Below are 16,869 nucleotides of genomic sequence, written 5' to 3' on the forward strand. Positions count from 1 at the left end.
TTTTTTTTGTGGAAATGTGCCTTATATTCCAGATTTTTGTTTTTGTTTTTGAAAATAAGGCCTCCGTACTATTTTCCTCACAACCAGAAAGGGGCTTTTTGAAAGTATTTCTACGTAAGTCTTCAGAAAAGCCAGCACTTTGTTTCAAATGCAAGTTTCCAATCACTGCTTCACTGCACCAGACGGCAAACTCTTTATGTTTGCTTGTTGAGTCACGATATATAATGACAGTCTTCTCTGACAATAAGACTAACTTACTTCTCAAGAAAGCGCTAGCACTTTGGCTAAATCCAGAATCATAGGTAGCTTCTTTTTTCTTTTTTTTTCCTGTTTTGTTTTTTTTTAATTTGTTTTGTTTCATATTGTGCCTTGATGTTGTAGTAATACTCCTTGCTTTATGAATGCGTGGTGTCATCATTGTCTTTCAGAAATGTTCCAGCAACATAAAGACAGGCAGAATAAATGAAAACACTGTGGATGTTAGGGAATTTATCAGCTCCTGTTTCTGAAAAACAAGAGCACGAAATGCTTGTTTTTAAAAACAGTCTTTCCTTTCTGATTGCATTCCCTGTCTTTTTTGTTTGTTTTTGAATGTGCTTCATAAAAAGTAAAGTAAATAAGTTTGTATTATGTCTCAGATAAAATGAAGACTATTTCTATACAAGCGTTCTTTTAGATGTTGAGATCAGACATAGTACTCCTTATCCTTATTTTTCTTGTTTTTGTTGGAACTTTTAGCGCTGTTGGGCTGTTTTTCCTTGATCACAGCCCCATTGGATTGTGCTGAGTTACTGATGTAGTTTCGACTCTCATCTACGTGATACGATCCTTCGTCTCGATTCCTGTACTTGTACATAGCATACAGGAGAATGAGGATACACAGCGCCGCTGCTGCCACGATCCCAACTACCATGCCTGTTGTGCTGCTGGATTCACGAATCACCTCGGACGAGCCAGGGTACTCCCTTCCTCCTCCTGCCCTGGTAGGATTTGCTGTAGGTAGATAATGAAATAAGGGAGAGGTTATTATCGAGTTTGCACATTGAGGAGTTAGTCATATCTACCTGCTACAAACATGCATCTTCTAATTGCACTCACTAGGTCAGGACTGCCTATCAACCTACCCTACTCTACTGGTTCGAAAGCATTTAGGTTTGCAGCCCATTCCGTTTTCATGCCTGTCAGCACAAGTAAACAGGCTTCTAAACAAGGAAACGGACAGCAAAGAAAAATCTCATTTTAGCCTTCAAAAGTGTAATTTCTCCAAATGCTGTTATTAAGCAAAGAATGCCTAAATAATCTGGAATAACAGGCGTGCCACAATTTAAATGCCAGAACATGAACATCTGGGAGGAAAGGATCTCCCTCTCCCACTCCCTCCCTCTCTCTTTCTCATCTTCTGTAAAGAACAAAAAGTGACACTATAATACTTATTGAGAAGACAGTGATAAGACAGACTACCAAACAGAATGGGGGAAAAAAGTCAAAATTTCCCCTAATAATAAATGATAGCAGCCAATAAGTTGGCTACAAATAAGGTATCCTCAGCTCTCCTTTAGCCTTCCCTCAGCAAGCTTCTCAATTTCTCCTTTCCTTCTAATATTTTTGTTTCTTTTTTCCCAAATGAATTATATTTACTGTCATTACTTTTAGAGAGCTATCCAACTCTACCTTCTCTTTTCTAATTCACAGAGTCTTCCTTGAATATGGCTACACTTTAGAGCCATACACTTTTTCAGTCAACTTCTCCCATTCCCTCTTTTCATCATTGATGCCAATACCAGACATTCTTTCAAGCAATGCTTTATGCCCAGAAAAAACCTCTCAAATTGCCAGAGCAAGGGCTCAGCCTTCTAAGAACCCACCTCTCAGGCCAGACTCTGGTCTTTTCAGTTGTGATATGAACTGAACTGACCTATGTCTTCAGACTGTAAAGTCTTCTTGATAGGAACTATTGTGTTGTCTGGCACATTTTATGCCCTTGCACAGCCATGTGGAATGAAAGCCTAATTCCAGGAGGAATTTCTAGGTTAAATGTTCACAGCACACACAACGCTTATGCATTTCCCATTATCTCCTTTCTTTATTGCATTTTCCAGTAGGAGGAGAGGCAGATCTTTGTACAGAATTGCTTTAAGTGGCAATAGCTGAGATGGATCTTCTTCTGTAACTTAGCAAGTGTCATGGACAAAAATGAAGTCACCTGGGTCTATGCAATATTCCTCTAATTATACCAGCATTTCCAAACTCCTCAGAGGCTGTGTAGCCTCAGCACTGCCAGTCTTGGCTGAGCTCAGGAGCAAGAAAAGAGCAGTGAGTGAACCAGGGTTTCCCACTGAGCAGTGCAGAACACTCTCATTAAGCATCCAGGCTGGCTTATAGAAACTGCATTTTAAATCATTATGCATGGCTAAAAATGCAGTCAGCGAAATATAAATGTTAACTAAAAGTATTATTAAACACTAGTTTTACAATATATTCATAATGTTAGTTTTATCAGGCCTTGCCTACAACTAGCATTTTATTGAAGTGTATTAGAGAAGCGTCTTGCTCAAGGCGCACAAAAGCACACTATGCCCCATAGTCACTTTTTTTTGCACTGTAAAGACGTAATATGAAGATGACGATTTTAGGGATGCTACATTAAAGGTAATGCCACTCAAACTATCAACACTGGTCAAAAACCTGCAACAAGTTTGGACAACCAGAATTAAAAGCAGCCACCAGCTACAGACATCCACAATTGGCCTATGAATAATAAAACACAGCAAAAAAGCCACAAACCCCAAAAAGAACTAAGTTCCCTCCCCACCTTGTATTACTCATCATTTATTTATTGGTGATCTGTGTTCTTACTGTTGAAACACCACTTCCTGGCAGTTATCCCACATAGGTTTAAAGAAGGTGACATTTTATTTGGCTGAAAGAACAGAGGCACCACAGTAAGACTCAAGAAAACTGTCATTCGTGTCAAATAGTATTTTAACTTCTTTTTTTTTTTCCCCTCGGAAAGTTCTTAGTTGTTATGAGTTGGTACAATTGGTATTTTCTATGACTACACAAGAGATCTTGAAGTTTCGCTTCAGAAGGCTCTAAGATTTTTTCTCATTTCAGGGTAGATGCTACCCTTCTAAGAAATGTGGTCTGTCTCAAAGTAGTCAGTGACTGGTTTAGATCCTGTTTTTTCACTGTAGCTATTGTAGAAAATGGAAATTCTTTTACATAGGGTGTCATTTATTGTTTTACAAGAGACAATGCATTGTTGCAGAATAAAGACTCCTGAGTATTTCCATAGTGAATGAAAATGAGACAAAGTCTTATCTTACTGTATATGATTTCAGGAAATTAATTTCTGTCTGAGAAATAATAGAAGCAACTGAATAAACTCTGTCAGTACCTGATGGAATAACAGCTGCTCTTTCTCTTTAAAATACAGACATTTGGGCCAAATGCCATCAACTAACTTTACAATTAATGTCTACTAAATGACACTTAACAGCTTGCTCAGAGGAAAACATTCTTTTAACATTGCAACCTAAAAAAACATGTAAGGAATATTTTTCAACGTTACCTAAACTCCTGCCTTTCACCTGATGGCATCCTTTTATTTTTAAGAATGTTTTCACAATTATCTCATTTATCCCATCTGTCTGAGGAATATTCAACCACTACATTAATGTTATTTAAACTTACAACATTTTCAAAGCATCTGTTGTTACATTTGTTTGGACTTCTGTAAAAGGAGCAGTTCAGCAAGGGAAATGACTTCTTGCTATTTTTCTTCCATTTACATTAAAATATGCTTTTAGCCTAGCAGGGCCTCTCAAGACAAACGAAGGAGGAGGAAATAAGAGGAAAGTTTTCTGAAGCACATGGGTTTGTCTGTGAGCATTTTAGGTAGGAAAGGCAAATGGAGCACATGCTAAAGCAAGTGTCCTATTCTGAGACAGGGAAGAAAAGGCCACTGGGAAAAGGCCAGCCCACACTTCTTCTGAAATCCATAACACTGCTGAAAGAGCTACCTTCTGTTTAAGTAGGACCTTTATTTGACTAAGACTGGAGTACCCAAGGGGAATTTACCTGGATTTTTTTTCCCCTGCAAGACAGGAACTTTTGCAAGGGACAACAGATGATGTCAATGGAGAGCAAGTGAAGATTATAAGGTTACAGAAATCTTGCTCTTTGCTTCCCAAGTGTTGGGAAGACGTGATGCAGTTTTCTTCCCAGCATATTGGTAGCTGAACCAGGCAGAGTCATTGCCTCCTGGCACAGCAGCAGAGGTATGTCTATGGGTAACCTTGTCTGCGACTCGGTTGTAGTCTCTGTTAGTGTCTGCAGCATCAAAAAGACACTAACTTCATCCCAGATAAAGTTTCTTACTGTAAATGAGAAACTAAATACTTTTAGGTGAATGTTAAGATTAAATGTCATAAAAATGACCCCGATTTTTAAGAATGAAAAGTCATGCCCCAAAAATCCTGAAACAATCTGTAATAAGTTGAGGATGGTTTGATTAGGAACAAGATAAAATCATGAAGACTGTGATTATGCTCAGACCATGCCATAACAGTGAGAGGAAATAAAAGTAATCTTGTGCTGCAATTATCCCTTCTTAAAACAACTTCTCTGATGCACAACTCTTCCTCTGAACAGCATACAACCAGCCTTTTTGGATTGCCTCAAAGACCAGCTTAGAAGAGACTGATTTTTAAAAGCCTCTTCTACCACTTATGAAAAACTTTTCATGAAATAATAGCAATTGAGCACAGTTTTACATTGTATAATAATGGATTAGAAAGTTATTATTCTTGACTGTATTTCTAAGTGGTTTAAAATTTAAAGGGAAAACTCTGACTATTTTCAGTGCCCGGTTTTCATTAATACTGTGAAAAGAAAATTGGAATTGCAGGCTCCCATGGTGTTGGTGAATTGAAATTATCAGACTTAAAAACAAAACAAAAAACCCAACAAAAGGCCCCCAAACCTGTTTTCTTTACATTTATGCCTTCCCACAAACTGTGAATAGAAAATTACTCACAAGACAAGAATGTTTAACTACTGCATTTGCAATGAGGCATGAAGGCAATTATTTACAGGACACATACTAATTTTCACTCTGTGCTATCATTGTAGACCTGTTTGTGGTCGACTTTCTGTAGCATTGTTGGATTCTGGTGAACTGGTTTCTGAGCTCACTGCAATTTCAACGTCTCATTACAACGAATACATCTGAAGAACGAATCTCAGTGCTTCCTCTGCTGAACTGGTGGGTTATATGCAGCCCAACTGCAAAACCAGGATGAGGATCTGCTGTAAACTTGTGCAAAAGACTAAGCTCAAACCCACCCTGGTCTGAATACAGGGGTATCTCAGCCTGCTCCCTTCCTGTGGAGCCTCAAGTGGCTCTTGAGGGGAGGCAAGAACTGTGGCTCCCCAGGGGACATCCATCAATGCCTGAGCTGTCATAGGAGGGAAGGAGCATGAGGTGGTTCCACATGTGGCTGCTATAGTTCAGTGACAAACTTTCATCAGACTTGGAACAGCCTATATCCAAAGCCATGATCTAATCCACGTGAGAGAGGTACCACAAAACTAGGTGCATTGCTGAACACACACTCTACGCTCCTTGATCGTAATGGCATCATAATTAAAAGAGAACAGGAGCTGAGAGCTGCACACACAACACACTGTGATGTGGTGGAGAGGTGTGGTGCCTACGAGCAGAGTAGCTCCATTTGCCATCTCAAACTCACGCCACTGCATTTGTTCTAAGAAATCTGTCAGACGCTTACTGAGCTTGAGGGAACAAGACAATAACCTACTTTCAAATGTGTTTAAGAGAGAATTATTAAGGTATCTGTTCTACTCTTTAGTGCGCAAACCCAGGTTCTTTACTTCCCATAAACTGAAATCTTGATGGTTCTCCGAAAGAAAGATATAATGCATTAAAATACCTCTGAAGTGACGTTAACTAACTTAGCTAGTCATAAAAATAGTCTAGCAGTGAAACACCATCCACAGCTAAAAAGGTTGTTTTGCTAAGAAGCTAAATATTGTCTCTGCACAGAATATAGTGTTTATTTCCAAGTGCAATCATTTGCCATATATTGACTTCATTTACAAATCCTACCAACTCCTTAGGACTGCAGGTTTTGCAAGTAACATTTTTTTTCCTGTGGTTGAGAGGTGGGAGGGTTGTTGTCTCAATCGTCTTTAAATGTCAACATAAGTCTAAAGCGAGATAGGTTAGTTGGTAGCACAGTGCCAATTGACAGAGCATACCGAATCAATGGGTTTTATAAGTTAATATGCTCTGCAGAGCTGAGGGGAATATTTCACACAGTTTAATAAGAAGCTTTTGCAACAACATTTTCCACAAAACTAAATTTAATTTTAGCCAAAATGGAAAATGTAAACCAATATATCACGTAATGTTTTTAGCAGTCTTCATCACTGTGCTCTTACTCTCTTTATTAGTATATTTTAACAGTTGTATTGCTCCACTTCTAGTATTCCTCCTCTCCCAATATGGATCCTTTCTCCTTTTACCAGTTCAGCTGTCAGTCCTACCTCTCCCCACTTCTACATTTGTCATTCGCCTTTGCACCTCTGCTTCTTTCTTTTCTACATGGACTAATTTATCCCGTCTTTGTGTGTGTTCTGGGAAATCTTTGGTAATTTGTTACTTTGCTTCAGAAATTGTGACTGATCAGCAGAGTCAGTGGGTGGTCTAGATTTTAAATTGAAGTATTCCTAAATGGGAAAAAAATTAAATGCTTTTGCAAATAAGATAACGTAAGGAAGACAAAACCCAAGTATTACACTACTGATAGCATGTTTTCAAGCTAGAGCTAAGCTGCTGTAATTGTGGGGAACCAGTTCCGACAGCTAAACCAGCATCTTTTGCTCAGTTAGTTGCCTGCAGCTCTAGCTCCCTGAAGGCTCAGATGAACACCAGTGTTACGGCAAGAAAAGGGTAGGGGTACTGAAAACATAAATTTTTGGTGGCAGCTAACTGTAAGATTGGCTTCATTGGACCAAAACCGTAGTGTTAGCAGCAGTGACAGTTGGGCCCCACTGAACTTAGCGAAAGCTTTGCCACTGAGCTTCGCAGGACCAAGGTTTCATTGCTTGCTATTTTTATCATCTCATTTTAAAAAGGCAAAAAACGCCAAACCCAAAGCCCAAACCACCTAATCTAGGAACCAGTTTCCTGCAAGGGAACACCGAAACATAGTTGTAAAGATTGAGGAATCTGATGGCTTGGCCTGCGCAGCAAGGAATGATTCTTGCTCATGGAGCTGGAGGTGTGGACACCTACATTCATCTTTGCAACTGTGGGTGATTCCCTGACTGTCTTCCTTCACTAAGCAGCTACTACATGAAGAGATAAATGTCTGTGCCACAAACACTGTATATATGGCTTGAATGTTGGAGCTGAAAGCACACTGCATTCAATTTGCTCTAAATACTGTCATCAAGTCAGATCCATTACTGACAAAGCTGATAATGTGCCTGGGAAAAGAAGGGGCCAGGCTTTCCAGACATCCAGAATATACACGCACACACACTGGAAATGCTACAAATACCAAACTATACCCGCTAAACAAAGGCCTAGATACAACTTGCAGATATAGCTACACTTGTTCAGCCTGAATCGTCTTATTGCCAAGAACTTATATGCTTCTCTGGGGGTGGGAAGAGAAAGATAAATGGACTTCAGGATTGATACAAATTGTGTTCTTTTTCTCATGTTAAAATTATTAAAATGAATAAGACCACCTTGTTTTTCTTTGCTTCCCTCATCATACTGTATAAAACAATACTGGTGTCTCTGATGTTAGCACAAGGAAAAAGATTGAGGTATCTATAAAGCTTTGTCTTTTGGAATATGATTCCCATGTTCTTGCTGCTTTCATCTTTCCTTTCATTTATCCCTTTTCTGTAACTTTTTAAAGGGTATGTTCACAATATGTGCTGTATCTAGATCAGAATCTACTGGTTAGGCCAGAACAGCACGTCAACACAGCAGAACCAGGTTTCATTCAGGTCTTTATATAGTTTGAAGGAGATAGCCTAAGGTTAGACTATTTCAGGTACATGCATCCTCATTACAGGTTACTTTTGCCTTGAATTTTCCCTGCTTCCATTTATGAGCAATACCCTTAGAGAGTACCTAGTTCTCAAACTTGTCAGCATTCACCTGCCACTTTGCAGGCTGTCAAATGACTAGTCACACACTAAAAAACCCCGATGTTTCCACAGAGGTTTAAATTAGGTGTTAGCAAGTAGCTGAAAATTAGCAGCAACGGTCCTCCTACTAGGTATGCAAAAGATAATGAAAATTCACACTGTACTGATCACTAGAAAACACCAGCAAAAAGTTTGCCATTTGCCCTTATCTTCTTTGTTTGGCAGCGGGGTAAGCAACCTTGTTTGCTGCCAGCAGTCTGTTAACATGGTAATTAGTTGATAAGCTGCAGCTGGCATACACCAACTACTTTGTAACACCATATTAATTGAATTTATCAGGTATTGCAAATGGTTAGTTAGAAGCACAATGGTTTCCTTACACACCCGTAATTCCCCTGTTTGAATACAGAAAAACTGAGCTGCAAAAGAGCACTGGAATAGACAGTGCCCTGTGTCATTTAACTCGGAGAGGCAAAGCACTGGCCTCTGCCCTGTCCCCTGCATGCAGTGCCGCCAGCTTCCCTCTTCCTTAGCAAAACTGTATTTTCCCTCTTTGCTAGGGGTGGCTGCCTCAGATTCCCATCTTTCTGTCTAGTTCTACCTCCAAACAGTAGCTGAGGTAAAGCAAATTTCCTGTAGAATTTTAAGGACCTGATTTAACGTCGCGTTGTTCAAATGTGGTATGAGAGAAAGCCTTGGCATAGAGCTTGAGCAATACGATGTTAATTCAGGCCAGTATCTTGGCTATAAACCTTTTTATACCTTTGCAAAATATTCTTTCTTCTACTACCCTGTCCATAAAAACAAGGATGATAAATAGTCCTGAGGGAAAGGTTTTTTCCCACAAAGAGAGGCAAATTCTATGCATATGTATTACAAAGTGACAAGAAGTAGTTTCAGTATTGCTAGTGTCCACAATACAGCATGCAAGAAAATATATGCACTAGACGTAGCAAATCAAACCAGAATGAAGTGTAGCTCAAGGAACACAATGGGCTTGCATTAATCAAGGCACCAGTAGCACACTGTCTAATTTCAAACAAACTAGAACAACTCATTTATTTATGTCAAAAATCTATGTGCAGTCTTGATTCTACGTGTAAGCTTGATTCAAAGGACCAATTTTTAGGATTATACACTTTAACTTAGGATTTTTAAGCAGATTCTCATGAAAATTAATGGAACCTGTTCCAGATTTAATCGGCTATTTACTTTATCCTTGTGCAAGCAAATCCGTTGCCTTTCCAGAATTCCTTATTTAATAAGACAAAAGTCTCACTCAAGCCACCAAATTACTAAACTATTTCTGGAAACCTCAGTTTTGCAATTACTAATTTACTTATATTCTGTGTTTTTCAACCAATGTCATGTGAAATCCACCCATGGAAAATGTTCTGAAAGCCCACATAATCTTTATTTGGCTTTAACTGGTTTCAGTAAATCTAATGTTTACAAAATAACCTGAAAACCAAATTCCTCTCTCAGGATGTGGATTGGGACAGGTCAGTGCTGGTTTTCTTACAATTCACTTGTGTATCGTGTTTCTATCCCAAAGTGGAAAGACCATCCTATAGAAGCAAAACAGAGATTGTTCCCTGTCGGAGTTCAGAAAACTTCAACTGGCATGATCAACATGGGCCACATAATGGATAAGATCTGACTTGGTATTTTAAAAAAGAAAGAAAGATTATTAGCATCTAAACGAATGATATAGTTTATCTATTAAAATATACATTAAAAAATCCTTCATGACAGTTCAAAACCATTTTTTTTTTCTGGGGGGGGGGGGGGGTATTTTACACCCTGTTCTTCAGTTAAGTGATTATTTGATTCCAGATTAAAAAGATCTACACCTTTTTTGAAAATGGTGGAAACATCTCATTGTAAAGCCTGTCAGAGCACACACATCTTTATTTCTGTGGCTAACAGCTAAGAATCACAAAAGATTTAGAACTGCCTAGAACCTATTTTCACATATTAGGGATACATGCACAGAAACTGGGACTTAATTAGTTGTATTATTGAAAATCTTGAATACTAGTCCTGAAAATCAGGACTGCTTTGTTTAAGAGAGCATGGTCATAGATCCAATTTCTTTTTTTTTGGTGTCTGACAAAGCCACTGCATTAGCAGTCAATTAATTCTTTAAGGTCTATATAATACCTTATTCAGTAATTTTTCACGTTGTTAGATTTATTTCTTTTTTTTTTTTCGGAGTCATTCTGGACATATCTCACTCTCCAGTTAATGTTGGCATGGTCTGTAAGGCAGGTTCTTTATCTGGGAGTAGCAAAAAGAACAGGCCAAGCAACTGCTTATGTGTTAGCAACAGTTTTTGCTATAAATTTTTCTAGGGAAAGTCAGGAAGGTAGGCCCTCAAGAGCGTACGCATATACTTATGGGGAGGGAGAGAGAAAACAAGAGAGAATGAATATTACAAGGATTGTGAGACAAGTAATTTTCCCCAAATAGCCTCAACAATGAAACAAGACCATATTCCTCCACCTCGGTGTGTGCTGAATGAGAGTAGACTTCTCCTGCTCTCCTCCAACCCTGCCCACAGAACTGCGATGCTTAGCACTAACCTGCTCTCCACTCCCTTCCTCTCACTCACCTTATCTCATGCAGGGGCTGTACACTTGCGTCTGACTAACATATCACTTCTACACCTGAATAAAAGGACACTATATTCAGACAACCACTGAAAAATCTAGAGATTTCCACCTAAGTCAGTGGGGATGACACATATGGTCCACATGCGTTTGTGAATGAGTGATGTGGAGTGCCTGGTTTGCTTCTCTGCATTCACATCCCAGTCCCGGTATTGCAGCAGGATGACGTGTTTCAGCTTTGCCTGTAAATACCTTCAGAACTGAGTCACAAGTGGTGTTTTACATCTTTAAAAGAAAGAAGAATAACAGAGCCTTCTTTCATGGGCCACCCCTTCAGGAGCATCGGGTAATGTGCCCATTTTTCTTGAATTATTGTTTTTAAAATGAGTAAATTTCTCCATACTACTAGAAATGTTACCATCTGGTTTTGTCTGTGCTGTGGAGACGTCTAACTCCAAACCACTGAACATGTAACAGCAGTACTAATAACTGTCACTTAATCAATTTCTCTGAACTGTCTTTTCATGTTGTCTGCATATGTCTGAAGCATGAGGTAGAGCTTTAGGTACTGCCATACAAATAATAACCCTAGTATTTACATCATGAATGTTTGCCATTCTTGTACACATTATAGAAGTGAAAACATCCAACTTTAGCAAGAATATGAGTGGAATATGAATACACCCTCACAGTTCACACACAAGGAAATCCGTTCATCATTTATGCACCAGTGGAGAAGGTCTTGTGCAAGTTAACAGAGAGCTTTGTATGATTTATAGCAACCTGATGTCGATATTTCTTACCAGTTTTAGAGCATAGTGAGCCGCTGATATTACATTGATAGAAAACCATTATGCGCAGGAAAAACGTCAGCTCCCCCGTTTCCATCCATATTCTGCATTCTGATATGTTCCTATGACTGTGATTGCAATTAATACATGCTAGAAAGCATTAGCCTGTGCTGTCAGCTCTAGGCTACGTATTAAACCCCTCTTTGAATTACATATGTTTGGCAAGGAGTATCTACTTAATTGTTCACATTTAAAAGGCATGTTTAGCTAACAACAGCTGCATTTTGTCTTCAAGTGTGCTTAAAAAATAAACTTTAAAATAGTTTCATGTTGGTCACAAATCCCCTATACCAGTTGAGGTTATACAAAGAAAGCACGTATGAGAGTGTGAACACCACCACTACCACCAAAATTACACAGAATGCATTTGAGGAGTCAGAATTCTCTTAAACTATTGAAAAATGATTTGTTAGAGTGAAAGAAAACCCTTCCTTTCAGCACATGCGATTGTTTTCAGCTGCTCCCAACACTGGGAATGTATGAGACTCCTTAGGACTGGCTGGAAAGCTACAATTCTGCTCAGTATTCCTATGTTTCAATGATGTGGCTAGCAAAGAGTAAAGATCAGTGGCGGTACAATGGATCAATCATCATTTTTAACCTCATTTTCTTAGATAATTTAGGAAAAAAATATTTGTGATCAAATTCAAATGAGAAATGCCATATTTGTAATTCACAGTGACAGACACTAAGAGCTCAGTCTATTGACAAAGAAGTGGTTCAGTTCGCAATAAAATAATTTGGAAAAAGGCAACATTTGCTTTCTGTTGCTTTGGGGGGCTTTATGATTTATAAAAAAATCAAATAACCTTAACAACTATTTTAACTCCAATTACAGGAAAATTCTTCTATATCTGAAGCCCCTCAGTTCCTTTATGTATAGACATGGTAAGTGCTAATATTTGGGAAGTTTGTAAATAAAGCATAATTTTCACCCTGTAGTAGCTCATACAGACACGTCTATATGTATTTCAGCTAAGCATTTTAAAAGGCTGATTCAAGGCAACCCAGCGATCTTTCTAGTACTGGAAACGCATATAGAACTACAGCATAATTGGACTGAGGCACAAATATTCCCTTTATGTCTCGAGCCATAATGAACACAGTAGCTCTGTGAACTAACTGTAATTTTATTTTTCTTTGTTTCAGCTCCTTGCACAATGAATTCCATGAAGTGCATTAAATAGGGCACTTGCAGTGATGTATAAATTATAGGAGCCACTTCACCTCCTACTGCAATGTTATCTTGCTGCTAGATGCACCAGGAATACAGTGCAATAATTTGTGACAGCAAAAGAAGAGCAAAACTTCTAATAACAAGCATAAATTATTTGCAGTCCATATTTCACAGCTCTGCCCGTTAGAAAAATAGGTATCAATTCTGGGACCAAAACTAAACCATCACAAAGTGTCTGATGAGAACGTACGGTTCCTAGCCATCTCCATCTATCCCATGCGTGTTATCACACAGCAGGGGATGCACATATGCAGGAAGCAGTTTGCATGCAAAGCCCCATACTGTTCTGCTCACAGGTAACAAAGCCTTCCCCAAGCAGTGACTGAACTGTAAGAGTCGTCTTAAGTAGCGGCTTGTTTGCTCTCTCTTGGCTATACTGATGCTTTGGAGATCTCTGACCGATGCAGCTGTTTTCTGCCATGCAATGAGCCTGACCAAGACGTAGGAAAATCAACACATGCTCAAAGATCAGTCCATAAGCATCTCACCTATTATTGGTCCTTACTTAATAATGTAGGAAAACAACTGATCCCATTTCTCCCTCAGAATCAAGAATCAGGGCTAAGAAAGGTAACTAATGCTACCGGTTGGTATACATCACTGAACTCTGTCCTGACTGTTCTTACTCGATTTACCTACAGAACAAGTACAGGACAAGATCTGATACCAATCAAACACTGCCCTGAAAAGTGGAACCCAAGAGCTGCCAGACAAACGCTGATCGAGAGACGATGAAGTATTTTATTTGGTTGCAACGTGTGAACTTTTGTTGGTAGAAAGACACTTGTTTGAACCTGAAAAAAGCTTGTTTCTACAAGACCGTTTTTTCACTTTGAAGGTTGTCTTCTGCTAAAACTTCCAAGACCAGTGAATACTGTATGTTCTGGCTTTAAGACTGCCAAAACCCCTATCCATCCCATTTCTGCTGGGGCCATCAGGAGAGGTTTTGAACCTAATTTCTACCTTAAACCTTTGTTGAGTCCCGAGTTTGAGAAGAATTTAACTGTAATTTGCAGAAAAAGAACTGTTTGTGCGTATGCTAAAAACTAAGACTTTTTCCCTGGTCTAGATTTCCTTGCCATTAAACTCAATGATTTCACCTCATTTGACCCACTTTGGACCTCTGTGCATTTTGGAACATTTCAATAGCTACAGAAGTGGCTAGATAATCGCCAACAAATAAAATACCAGCCCAGTGTAATGGGAACAAATAAGCTGTGTAGCAGAAATGCTCCTTGAAACTCAGCAGAAGTCAGAGCTCTGTACAGAGCTCAGGAAAGGCTGGAACAGCAGTCCTGACGTGCAGAATGGCAATTTGTTCACCTGTGGTTTTATAACTCTTCACGTAAAATCAGTAAATCATCCCAGGTTGGTTTTTTTTTTTGATAGGCTTCCACTAACATTTTTCATAACTTGTCTGCGAGACGAAAAGGCTTTATTATTTCCTCTATGACATGAAGCTGTTGGAAACATAAACTATTATTTTGTTTTTATTATTATTATCATTATCATCATCATTATTCTTCATGTTATTAGTATCTAGAGCAGAAGAGGGGAATGTGGAGAGACTGTGAAAGCAATATGTATTGCTTTACTATACAAAACATAATGCAAACAAAATATGTTGACTAAGTTTTGCATGCTAATAAATTTGTTATGACTTCATCCAATTACGGCACATTTAGCAGTTTGTATATCACAATGAAATCTGCAATTATAATTTTTGTGACTTTATGTTCCAGACAAGTTGATGGGATTGCTGCTTAGCAGCTCCTAATCTGGTCTACGTTTTTATGTCCCATATGAAATTTGTTGCAAATTGCATCTTTCCATTTATTATTTAGAAGACAGGTGCACAGAAAGCGAAGCTGGTGGTGGCAGACTGAGCCTTGTTAGCCACCACAAACTGCAACATATTTATCCTAGAAAAGAAGCCCTATTTTAAGCATAAATCTCACTAATCAGTAAAATCTAGTTAATCAGTGGTTTCTATGGTATATAGGTTTACCATATTCAAAGTGTTTGTTGAATAGGCTCTCATTTTGAGCTGAGAACTTTGGTTAGAAATAGGCATATTATGGGCAATGATCATGTAAATGTACATTTATGGCTCTGTCAATAAAACTGAATGGGCTCTGGCCATCCCTTAAATGTATTCTTGCTATAAAACTGTTGACCTGAGAGCTCTGAGTATGCTGCATCGTGTCTTGTGCTGGCGTGGATCCCTTTGCTGACTGACCATTAGGCAGAAAGAAAAGAAATCTAACGGGATGCCAGGTTACGGCCTCTGAGGTGAAAACATACAGAGTGAAATTGTCCTAATCATCATGTTTTCTGCCTCCTAGAAGTATCTGCTAGGAAACATAAGCTTCACCAGCACTAGTGAGGATGTTAAGGAGTGGCTGCGGAGAAGCGACTCTGGTTTGTGAAAAGGGTTAAGGGGAAAAAGTTGAACTGAGCCGTGGGAAGAATTTAAATGGAGGGACAAATCCTTTTGCATCTCCTATCCCAAAGGAAAAGAAAAAATCATTAATCTGTCACTATCGACAATATTATGCTTTTCTCCCTTAAGTTCCAGCCTACTGTTAGGAGTAGCTCAAATCCACATGGAGACTGCAGTATTATTGTGGTGGAGCAGTGCCTACAGGACTATTCACAGAGAAAGTTTATTCATAAGACTAAGTGACTAAGACTAAAACAGCTTATAGAGAGACAGATATGCTAGAAGTTATGACTCCAGTAACCCCTTTGGTTCATGTTGTTTCAAATATGAGAAAAGGACAAGGCCAATGAAGAGGGAGGCAAATTAATAGCTTTTAAGAGTCGAGAGTGGGAGGACAAGTGACATTTTGATGTGAAGAATGACAGATAAAATGATCCAGACAATTGGGATTATGGAGAACATAATTCCTGTGCCAATTCATACTTTTTTTAAAAAGCAGTAGTAGTTGGAATCCAAGAAATGAAACAGTAAAAACATTCTCAAATAAACATGAGAAGTGGAGCTGGGTGATGGATGATAAGCTAAAATAGGAGACCTGAACACCAGGATGTAAAGCTAATGGCAAGGTTTTGCAGGAAGATTAACGTTCACATTCCCCTCCTGGCCCACAGTTTGGATAGAAATGATAACCTGCCAGAAAGCTTCATTTCACCCCTCCCGTTCCTGCACCCACCAGCTAAATGACTGTGCTTGGCTCCAGGACTGCTGAGCATTGCAGCCCCAGACCTGAAGTTCCAAACAACCCCAGAGAAGAATTATTTTGAAATTTCATTGGCTTTCAGCAAACTGTAAGGCTGATGTAATGCAAATACATTTCTAATACAACAGCTGCAATCTAACAGGGTTTGGGAAATTTTTCAGTGGTAGGTAACTAATGTATTATTTTACACGTACTTTATAAAATTAAAAAAAAATTAAAATTATCTAGATTTACAGTAGATAAATTTAATGTATCTATTGAACAGCACTGCCTGAGTTAACTAAGCAAGGAAGCAATTGGTATGGATGTGTTCAGAGCCATTTGAGCTACTGCATTGACTCGTACTGGGCAAGACACAGTCTTGTTAAACTCAAGAATCTGAAAATAAGAAGGAAAGAGCAGAAAAAAATAATCCTGGAAATTAATTTTCAAACTTTCAACAAATGAATTCTCATCACAATTCCCAAATATCTTCCTCATGATGTCTGGGACTTCTGCAAGTGAAATGTCTTCCTGAGAGGTGTAAAAATGTGTAAGGTGGGTGTACCTGTTGCTGCTCAGTTTGAAGAATGGTCATTCCATCTCATGGCATTTTGAAAAACACTCTGAAATCCTTTTATTGGAAAGCAAAAGAAACCAACCCCAAAATATTCTCATCAAATCTATAAATATCTTGGTTCCTGGAAGAGCTCAAATGCCACCCTGCAGGTCCATCAAACACTGAAACAAGTCATAAATGTCTCTGCCTTTACTTAAATTTGAATGAATAATTT

The 16,869-nt window shown here is 38.7% G+C and overlaps 1 protein-coding gene across 20 annotated transcripts in view; it reads right to left on the minus strand.

The window, feature by feature from the left end:
- Nucleotides 1-685: 685 nt before the first annotated feature.
- Nucleotides 686-16,869, minus strand: part of NRXN1 (neurexin 1) — a 735,915-nt gene continuing 719,731 nt past the window's right edge. For all 20 annotated transcript variants that reach the window (XM_075497462.1, XM_075497460.1, XM_075497458.1 and 17 more), the window contains one exon: nt 686-993. In XM_075497462.1, the coding sequence (XP_075353577.1) occupies nt 686-993 (308 nt within the window). The remainder of the gene's footprint in view (nt 994-16,869) is intronic.

The sequence above is a fragment of the Mycteria americana genome, chromosome 3 (assembly GCF_035582795.1).
Source record: "Mycteria americana isolate JAX WOST 10 ecotype Jacksonville Zoo and Gardens chromosome 3, USCA_MyAme_1.0, whole genome shotgun sequence".
In the NCBI taxonomy this organism is placed as follows: domain Eukaryota; kingdom Metazoa; phylum Chordata; class Aves; order Ciconiiformes; family Ciconiidae; genus Mycteria; species Mycteria americana.